Source organism: Manis javanica, chromosome 13, assembly GCF_040802235.1.
Source record: "Manis javanica isolate MJ-LG chromosome 13, MJ_LKY, whole genome shotgun sequence".
In the NCBI taxonomy this organism is placed as follows: Eukaryota; Metazoa; Chordata; class Mammalia; order Pholidota; family Manidae; genus Manis; species Manis javanica.
The window spans coordinates 97,972,592-97,982,553 of NC_133168.1; the positions used below are offsets into that span (position 1 = coordinate 97,972,592).

At 56.0% G+C, this 9,962-nt stretch overlaps 1 protein-coding gene across 4 annotated transcripts; it reads left to right on the forward strand.

The window, feature by feature from the left end:
• Positions 1–1,389: 1,389 nt before the first annotated feature.
• Positions 1,390–9,918, forward strand: TRIP10 (thyroid hormone receptor interactor 10). Of its 4 annotated transcripts, none has more exons than XM_037018324.2 (15): positions 1,390–1,529; positions 2,668–2,783; positions 2,868–2,924; positions 3,781–3,928; positions 4,000–4,062; positions 4,273–4,377; positions 4,464–4,592; positions 5,124–5,288; positions 5,377–5,571; positions 6,615–6,782; positions 7,057–7,166; positions 8,714–8,846; positions 9,044–9,186; positions 9,263–9,384; positions 9,506–9,918. In XM_037018324.2, the coding sequence occupies exons 1-15, from the start codon at positions 1,506–1,508 to the stop codon at positions 9,652–9,654; spliced, it is 1,827 nt and encodes a 608-aa protein (XP_036874219.1). In that variant the 5' UTR covers positions 1,390–1,505; the 3' UTR covers positions 9,655–9,918. The 4 variants fall into 4 exon arrangements, with proteins under 4 accessions (XP_036874219.1, XP_036874220.1, XP_036874221.1 ...); XM_037018325.2 differs by having other exon boundaries at positions 5,124–5,270; XM_037018326.2 differs by lacking the exon at positions 6,615–6,782.
• Positions 9,919–9,962: the final 44 nt, after the last annotated feature.

A 9,962-nucleotide genomic window follows, 5' to 3' on the forward strand; every position in this document is an offset into this window, starting at 1 on the left:
ACATCCAGATCCCAGGCTGGACTGCTATGGGCTGAACCCTGAGCCCAGGCTGAACACACTACCTGCAGCTGAGCCCCGACATCAGTATGAAACCGAGACCCCCTCACCCGCTTCTGACCCTCGACCTACACTGGGTCTTAATCTCTGGTTGAGCCTCACACCTGAACTGAGCCCTGACCCCGGACCCTATATGAGTCCTAGACCTCAAATAGGTTGCTGACCACTCTGCTAAGTCTCTGACCCCTGACCCTTCTGCGATCCCATTCCAACTGGGATGAATCCCAATTCCAATTTAAGTTTGACACCGAGACCCTAATCCCAGGTTGAGCCGCTGAGTCCAGATTCCAGGCTGAGCCCTTGAATCTTCTGGTACCGCAACCTCTGGAGCACAGCCGACTTTGCAACTTGAGGTTTTCTAGCTCAGAAGCCACCAGCAGGGGGGGCCAGGTTTCCGCAGAGCCATCTGTCCTAGTGCGCGTTCCGGAGCTACCCTCCGGGGATTCGCTAGTATTTGTGCAGGGAACCTGGGGGCTCAGACCCTGCAGGAGCGCCCAACCCCAGCAGGGTGTCTGTCACCTTTGTAGCACAGGGAAAGTACCAAAGGCGGAAGAGGAAGGGGTTGGAGCCTCTGAGATCTCTCCCCTTTCATCCCAGTGCTTTTCAAAAGGGATTAACAAGGTGTGAACAGATTTATGAGAGACGACGGATTTCCAAACCCCCGGGCGGGGTCAGAATATCAGAGTGGGTACAGACCAATCAACCCGATTGGGCCTTAATGGACACTACAGGAAAACGGGCAGGTGCAAGCACGAACTGGACGGCATCCGGGGAAGATCTGGGCCCTGCGCCGCAAGGACGCACCGTCCTCAGTATCCCGGTGCAGACTTTGGAGGGGGAGAGGCAGGATGCGGTGGGGGTGCTAATGGACCCGACCTTGGCGGAGGCGCGTCCGGGGCAGGATCGAAATCCTTCCATCCGCACTGTGGTCGGAGAGGCCGGACCATTAGAAAGACGAGCGTAGACGTCTGGAGCCGGGCCGGCCCGCAAGTGCGGGGTGACCTCAGGTTTTCCCTACCATGGGTGGGGGAAGGACTTCTTGGGTTGGGGTTTTAGTGTTTTGGCCCTTTAAGGATTGGTTGAAGGGAAAGAGGAAAGGAAGAACAGTCCGAGGAGGGGCAGGGATGGGGAAGATAAGAGGATCCCGGGAGATTTGGAAAATGGGTGGGGGTCCTTTAAGGGCTCAGTGGCGTCGGACGCCCAGTTCCTTGGAGAGGGGCGTGGCGGCCGTTTGGCCACGCCCACAGGACCCCGCCTTTAAGGCACCGTGCGTGGTGGGGGGGGCTCCGCGCGGGAGAGGGGAGGATGGAATACCGTGGGCGTGGCCTTCCCAGGAGTAGGCTGGGTCGCGGCGGGGCGGGGCCGGGCGCGCGGCCCTGGGCTGAGTCTCCCAGCGGCGGGCGGCGGGGGCCGGGTGCGGCGGCGGCGGCGGCTTTGGCGGGAGCAGCATGGACTGGGGCACCGAGCTGTGGGTGAGTCCGCTCGGCCCGTCTCCAAGTTCCTTACTTCTTGGGATCCGGACTCCCCAGCCCCCTTCGCCCCAGCAGGGCCTCCGCGGAAGCTGTGCGCCTCCCCCTCCTCCGACCTCTGGAGTCCCCCTCTCTCCGCTCTCTCTCGGAGTTTCCCAGGGCGTTTCAGGATGCCCGGGAGCGAAGAGCGACCTTGCGGGAGCGGCGTAGGGAAACTGAGGCACGGCGCTTAGAGTGAGGAGGGCAGAAGTCTTGGGACCAGGCCTGGGCGGCCGGGAGAGGTCACCTATTTTGAGCGCCCAGGCTGGGCCGGCGGCTTATCTTACGGCCCCTGGGTCCTTGCCCGCCGCCCGCCTGTCCGGCTGGGGCGGGGGAGGGGACCCTCTGGCCACTTTCAACCCCACGTGGGACATAGAAGTCCTGACCGCCCTTTAAGTCGCCTCTAATTAACACCTAGGGACTTGGGACAGTCTGGGGGCGAAGGGGCTGCGAGGCTGGGCCGGCCCCAGACTGCCTCTAACCTCACCTCTGGAAGCCCCAGAAATTTCCCCCATCCTAGCGCGGATCTCTGACCCCTCCTCCTTCTGGGGCGGTGGCATCCCTGGGTTCCTGGGTGCAGCAGGGTAACTAGAACGCCCCACCACCACCACCCCCAACTCTGGGATTTATTTTGGAGGCGGAATGGAGTCAGTGGGGATAACTGAGTCACCCATCGGGGAACCCGGGGAATAATGGAGACCTAGGAAGCACGGTGCCTATCCCTGGCCTTTCTGGGCCCCTCAGACTGCAGGGAACCCTGCCCTCTGGCCTTGACTCACGCCGGGCCCGCCGGATTTTCCGGAATCTGGGGGGATTAGGGGAACCGGGAGAGGGGGAGTGGCCCTACCCCATACCACACCCCTCTTGGTCGTTGGAATCGGGGACCCTGTCTGCCGGCTGGGGCCCCGCCTGTTCCCTGGCCCTTCCCGGGAAGGGGAGGGGGGTTCCGCCGGTTTCCTGCCTCCCCGGGCGCCGAGCCGGGGCGGGGCCGGGAAGCCCCTCCTCCTCCGAGCTCAGAGCCTGGAGGCTCTCCTGGCGCCGGGTCTGCAGGCTGTACAGGGTTCCGAGGTCCTGACCCCGGCCTCTCCTACCCCCTAACCAGGACCAGTTTGAGGTGCTTGAGAGGCATACGCAGTGGGGGCTGGACTTGTTGGACAGATACGTGAAGTTCGTGAAGGAGCGGACCGAGGTGGAGCAGGCTTATGCCAAGCAACTGCGGTGAGACCCGGGGTTGGGAGCCCCGGAGACTGGGAGATGGGGGACGGCTAGGGGGGCTCAGCCTTCCTGCCTCTGTCTCTGTAGGAGCCTGGTGAAAAAATACCTGCCTAAGAGACCTGCCAAAGATGACCCTGAATCCAAGTGAGGATGGAGAGGAGATGCAGGGCCACATCTGGGGTGTGGGAGGTGTGGGGAGTGGGTCCCCCTTCCTCTCCCTCAGCGGGGCTTCCCCAGCAGGTCCCTGACCTCTCGCCTCACTTCCCACCTAGAGGTAAGAGCATTCCTTCGGGGATCCAGATTACCAGGGGTGGAATCCTCAACCCACTACTTCCTAGCCTCTCGGCTTCCACCTTCCTTGCCTACTGAACGGGTGAGGCTCCAGCAGTTATTAAATGAGTGACTCTGGGCAAGTGGCTCCCGTTTTGTGCCTCTGTTACCTCGTCTGTGAAATGGGGACGGTGAAGACCCTGTGGGGCTCAGATGAGGATTAACTAAGATGATGTGTTAAAACAGTTAATGTCCCAGGAGCATTTCACTTTATTCTAGATCCAGAGTTACAGAATCCAAAAAAGCTCTAGAAACCAAGTTTTTTTTTTTTTTTGTTTAACCGGTTAACTTGTTTGGCAGCAACCTCTGACCTGCATTCACTGTTAATTACAGTTTTGGTTTTTAATCCCACCTAGTGTGACTGTTAATACCTCTCATTGCAAATATACTTATAGTGTTTGATTCCAGGAATTTGTCCTGGACCCCACTGGGGTGATGCATAAAAGATGGTGTAAACACTGTATTCCCCTTTCACAAACCCGAAAGATTCTGCATTCTGAAATACACCCAACTCAAGGGTTGGGGGCTGCAGATATGGACCAGAATTTATCATTGCTTCTGGGATGGGTGTTTTGGATCTTACCTATCTCCACATAGAGGTGGGTTCCGGGGCTTCTGGCTCCTGGTGGGGCCTGACCCCGGCTGCCTGCCTCCTCCCACTCTGCCCCAGGTTCAGTCAGCAACAGGCCTTCGTGCAGATTCTCCAAGAGGTGAATGATTTTGCTGGCCAGCGGGAGCTCGTGGCCGAGAACCTCAGCGTCCGTGTGTGTCTTGAGCTGGCCAAGTACTCGCAGGAGATGAAACAGGAGCGAAAGATGGTGAGCAGTCCCTTCTCCGGGTCTGCACCTGCCCCTGCCCCAGGCGAACCTGACCGTGTCTCTTTCCACAGCACTTCCAAGAAGGCCGTCGGGCCCAGCAGCAGCTGGAAAGTGGATTCAAACAGCTGGAAAGTGTGAGTTAGTGGGCCTGGAGAAGGGGGGCTCATGACGAGCAGGCTGAGGGTGGCTGACCCACCGCCGTGCTTGCTTTGTCTGGCCTGGACGCCCTCCCGCCATGGGTTTCCGTTTGCTGGGTGGCCTCTCACCAGGCCCTGAAACTTTGCTTTCCTGCCCCGTTCCTTGGGGAAGGTGCCCGCTTCATTCTGGTTGTGTTCCCGCCACAGAGTAAGCGTAAATTTGAACGGGACTGCCGGGAGGCTGAGAAGGCAGCCCAGACCGCTGAGCGGCTAGACCAGGATATCAACGCCACCAAGGCCGACGTGGAGAAGGTGCCTGTGGGGTTTGGGACAGGCTCAGGGGTCCGAGTGGGATGAGGCCAGAACCTGGCAGCAGCCCTTGCCTCGATATTCTTCAGGCCAAGCAACAGGCCCACCTCCGAAGTCACATGGCAGAAGAAAGCAAAAATGAGTATGCTGCCCAACTGCAGCGCTTCAACCGAGACCAGGCGCACTTCTATTTTTCCCAGATGCCCCAGATATTTGATGTGAGTGCTCTAAGCCCCCAGGCTCACCTTCCTCCAAAACCCTAGTTAACCAACTCCTACACATTTGTCAAAACCCCAGATGTAATGTCCCATTCTCTAAACTGAAAGGGACTTAGGAACATCCTTTAATCTGCCAGGCATGTCTTTTTTTCCTGTCAAAATTCCTGTTCACACTTATGAGACCCAGCTTTAACAACCCCTCTGCAAGGCCTTATATATCCCTTCTTCTCTTTTAGCCTCATACTCTGCTCTCTGTCTGGGACTGGCAGTGCTGGGTCTGCTCTTTCTTCAAAGCCCCGGCTCCACTGTCACCTCTATTGATCAAGGAGTGTGGGGGGGTCCTTAAACTCTCCTCTGAAATCATCTGGCTACTCCCCACTCCACTGTCTCCTCCAACCACACTGGGCTGGAAGTCTCTGTTGCATTCATTTTGCCACCAGCCTGGAGGTGGGCTGGGGCCAGCGTGCCGCCCCACGGTGAATCACACTGCTGCCAGCCCCTCCTTGAGCACCCCTGCCCCTGTCCCAGCAGAAGCTGCAGGACATGGATGAGCGCCGGGCCACCCACCTGGGGGCTGGGTACGGGCTCCTGTCAGAGGCCGAGCTGCAGGTGGTACCCATTGTTGCCAAGTGCTTGGAGGGCATGAAGGTTGCTGCGGATGCCGTGGATGCCAAGAACGTGGGTGCCTGGCCCCAGGCCAGTGGGCAGACAGGCGGGCAGCAGGAGGGCCCCCAAGGCTAGGTACCTTGTCTTGCCCCTGACTGCCCCCCACCACCTCCTCCAGGACTCCCAGGTTTTAATTGAGCTGTACAAGTCAGGCTTTGCCCGCCCGGGCGATGTGGAATTCGAAGACTTCAGCGAGCCCATGAACCGTGCACCCTCAGACAGCAGCCTGGGTACCCCCTCAGAGGGACGGGCCGAGCTTCGAGGCCCAGGCCGCACCCGTGCCAAGCGTTGGCCCTTCGGCAAGAAGAACAAGGTGGGGGCCGGGGCCCTTGGGTGGGGGTGTGTATGTGTGTGTGAGCTGGGACAGCAGGGCCCCCCCTGACTCAGCCCCAGCCTCTGGGACGCTGAGTCCCGGGCAGGAATTTTCCTCTTGGCTGCAGGCCCGGTCTGGAGGGAAGGAAGGCGGCTGGGCCATTGGCCTGGACGTCCCCCGAGGCTGAGGGTGGTGCAGGGAGGGGGCCTGTGGCGTCTGTCTGCTGCTTCTCAGGATGCTGGGGAACCTGCATATGGGGTTCAGGGTCGGGTGAGGCCTCAAGATGCCGGCCCTGGGGATGACCCCTGAGTCTCTCCATACCCTGGGTCTCTCCAACGGGCTGCCGACCCCAGGCTGTATTTTCTTGGGTGTTTAGCTTTCCATGTCAAGCACATATCTGGACACCCCCTAGTTTATACCTTTGACACCCCCTCCCTGAGTTTATATGTTTGATCCCCATTTTATACTCTCCATCTGTGCTGACACATACTCAGACACCCCCTTCAGCTGATAGGTGTGACCTCCCATCTTAAACCCCACTGTAACCCTTGTGATATTTCATGCCTTTGACCCTTTTCTCAGCTTGCCCTTGACCTCTGTGGCCACATACCTGTCTGAGAGCTTGATTCCCGCATGTCTCTCCCTCCACCTTCTAGACTGTGAGCCCAGAAAGCTGGGTGGACAGAAACAGGCCTCCCTGCGTCCCAGGTCCCATGCTAGGTACTGGACGTAGGATGCAAGGGACGTGGGGATATGGGGGTGGATGGGGGGTCGGGTGTCCGGTCTTCTGACTCACAGTCTAATGCCCTCTCTGCCACCTCCCAGATTTTTGTGTTGCTCTTTGCATGTGTTTTCTGTGTGTGATTGTGCATCTTGAGTTGTGGTTTTCTTACCGTTTTTTTTTTCTTTTCTCCATTTTGTTTTTCCGTTTTTCTTTATTGTGTCCATCCATCCGTCCATCCATCCATCCATCCATCCATCCTTCCTTCTCTCTATCTTCCCACCCCTCCCGACCCATCCCCTCCCCTGGCCCCCATGGGTAGTTGCGCCTCCCACCCCTATCCCCGCTGGGGGGCCCCCTGCCCTCGGCATTGCCTAATGGACCCCCATCCCCCCGCTCCGGCCTCGACCCCTTGGCCATACTGAGCGAGATCAGTAAGTCAGTCAAACCGCGGCTAGCATCCTTCCGCAGCCTTCGAGGCAGCCGTGGGGTAAGTGAGGCCTCCGGGGGAGGAGGAAGGGGCCGCCTTAGCCCGCCCCAGTGGCCGGGTGGCGGTTCCCTGGGCTCGCTTCCTGCCGCTGGCTGGGCCCTCTCCTCCCACTGCCTGAACATGGATCCGCTTTGCTCTGTGCATGGCCTTGGCCCCCCACCCCCCGAGAACCTTGTGTGGGGAGGAAGATGGAGTTGCTCTGTCTTAGGAGTGACTTAGAGCTTGAAAGCTCAGACCTCACGATCCTAAACTCAGTCCTCTTCCCACCTTGCAGACAGTGGTGACCGAGGATTTCAGCCACCTGCCCCCAGAGCAGCAGAGAAAGCGGCTTCAGCAGCAGCTGGAAGAACGTAATCGTGAATTACAGAAGGAGGTCGACCAGAGGTAAGATTTGGGGGAGACAGGCAGGGAACAAAGTAAAATAATAAATGAAATGGTACTCAAAGATCTCTTCCCTTACAAGCTCCAGGCCCCGATGGTATTATAGCTGATTTCTACCACACTTACAAGAAACAGAAACATGTGCTTTGCATCTTATACAAGCCATTTCAGCAAATGGAAAAAGCATGAAAGCTGCCAATTTATTTAGGAGTACGGTGGAATTGCAATTCCCAGGTCATTTAGCAGGAATTCAAGAAATTATCATTATAGGCTCATTTTAATTCACTTATGATCTTAAATGTAAAATCTTAGCCAAACCAATTCAGTGGTATATCTGAAAAATAATGCGTTATGGTGGGGATGGTTGCATAACAGCCTGAATATACTTAATGCCATTGAAACTGTGCACTTAACAGTGGTTTGAGTGGGAAATTGGATGGTAAGTATATTTTACCATAATAAAAAAATAACTAAGAAAAAGATGTTAAAGAAAAAAACCACCCATGATCATTTGGGTGTTACTCCAATAATGCAAAGATGGTTTGATATAAAAAAAAGTCTGTCCACCTCATTAATCATATTAATGGGCTAAAAGAAAAAAAAGAGCCCACATATGGATATCTATTTAATAACTCAAACACTTGAAATATTAACAATAGAAAGTGTGCCAGATTGAAAAAAGAAAATCTTTACTCACTTCTTCCAAGCAACAAGATCTTTCCAGTCCTCTTACATAATAGAAATGACGTCTGCCACTTGTGGACAGGCCGCCAAATTACATTTTGCCATCTGCACAGAACCTCTTGTATAAAACTTTTACTGCCCAAGGCTTTTACTGGTGTAAAGTGCCATTTGGAACTTTATAGTTCCTGAGTTTTTACAGTGTGGGAATTAAGGGTGCATGCCCCGGAGTCAAGACAGACTGGCCTTGAATTGCAGCTTCTCACCTTGCCATACCTCGGTTTCCTTATCTGTGACATGGATCACGTATTAGGACTGGAAAGAAGTTGAACCCAGGTTTGACTTATAACTAAAGTCTGTGTTTATTACCATTACTGCCTGTATGTATCATCACAGGAAATAGGGACCCAGGCCTGATGATAATAGCACTTAACATTTACAGAGCATTTACTGTATGCCAGGCAGTCTTACCAACCTTTTGCGTGGATTCACTGAAATTCCCAAGTTTTCCTGAGACTCACTGTCTCATTTAGTCCCCTATCTCTGAGGCCTGCAACAGTGATGGGTGTGCAGCAGGCACTCTGTGTTTCTGAATAAATAAAGGCACTGTTCTCATCTTGACTGCCACTCATGTGAGATGTGTATCATTATCCCCATTTTTAAGATTAGCCTACTGAGCCAAAAGTTCAATAATTTAACCCAAACTCATGCAACTAGGAAATGCCAACTGGGCCTCCAACCCTTAGTGGAGCTTCAACCACTCTCTTACGTCTCTTACATTGCCATTTGCTTCTCGAGGCAAAGCCCATATTTTTTTGCTTGTTAAATCACATGGGACTGTTCTTTCTCTTCTGTCTGTCTTGTCCTAGGGAAGCCCTGAAGAAAATGAAGGATGTATATGAGAAGACACCCCAAATGGGGGACCCCACTAGCTTGGAGCCCCAGATCACAGAAACCCTGAACAACATCGAACGGCTGAAGTTGGAAGTGCAGAAGTATGAGGTCAGGGCAGACCCTGGGGAGGGGCGGGGACCCTGGGCCTGGCTGAGTCACTGCCTGGTGGGGGGCGGGGGGGGTGCCCCAGCTGTTTCTCATCACAGCCTTGGGTGTGCATGGGTGATCTCAGGAAACCTCTGGGCCCGGAGCAGGCGGACTCCGGAGCCTTGCCACGGGACTCACCGTGCGGTCCCTCTTCTCAGGCTTGGCTGGCAGAAGCCGAGAGCCGCGTCCTGAGCAACCGGGGTGACAGCCTGGGCCGGCATAGCCGGCCTCCGGATCCCCCATCCAGTGCCCCGCCAGACAGCAGCAGCAGCAATAGTGGGTCTCAGGATAACAAGGAGAGGTGAGTGGGGAGGTCAGTGTGGGCCTGGCCCGGGTCCACGAGGCCTGCCCTCAGCTGCTTTGCTCTCCCCAACCAGCTCTGAAGGGCCTCCCTCAGAGGAGGGTCAGGAGGCCCCCATCTACACGGAGTTTGATGAGGATTTTGAAGAGGAGCCCGCGTCCCCCATAGGCCACTGCGTAGCCATCTACCACTTTGAAGGTGAGCACAGCTTGGGGGGGCCCCATCAGCTGCCGTGGTGGTAACAGGGGGAGTTGTGTCTGTCGAGGCTCTGCCTGAATTCACAAAAGCAGAGCTGAGCCTACCACCGCCTCCATGACAGGGTCCAGCGAGGGCACCATCTCCATGGCCGAGGGCGAGGACCTTAGTCTCATGGAGGAGGACAAAGGTGACGGCTGGACCCGGGTCAGGCGGAAACAGGGAGGTGAGGGTTACGTGCCCACCTCCTACCTCCGCGTCACGCTCAACTGAACCCAGCCAGAGGCGGGAAGAGGGGGGCTGTCGGCTGCTGCTTCTGGGCCACGGGGGGCCCCAGGACCTACGCACTTTATTTCTGCCCCCGTGGCTTCGGCTGAGACCTGTGTAACCTGCTGCCCCCCCAACCCCCACTCCTCCCTCCAAATGGACCCGCTGTGCCTTCCACCATTGATGTACATACTCATGTTTCAAATCTTTTCTTCCTGCCGCTCGGCTAGGGCCGTTTCGTTTTATATATATAAAAAATTATATAAAGCTCTTGGAGCCTGTGCCTTATTAGATTTAGGTGCTACGGGTGGATA

What these genes read in the sequence shown, in the direction of transcription:
- TRIP10 (XM_037018324.2), top strand. Translation starts at nt 1,506, where the DNA reads ATGGACTGGGGCACCGAGCTGTGG. An exon ending in GCTTATGCCAAGCAACTGCG is followed by an intron (nt 2,784 to 2,867) that starts GTGAGACCCGGG and finishes CTGTCTCTGTAG; the next exon opens with GAGCCTGGTGAAAAAATACC. An exon ending in TCTCAGGATAACAAGGAGAG is followed by an intron (nt 9,187 to 9,262) that starts GTGAGTGGGGAG and finishes CTCCCCAACCAG; the next exon opens with CTCTGAAGGGCCTCCCTCAG.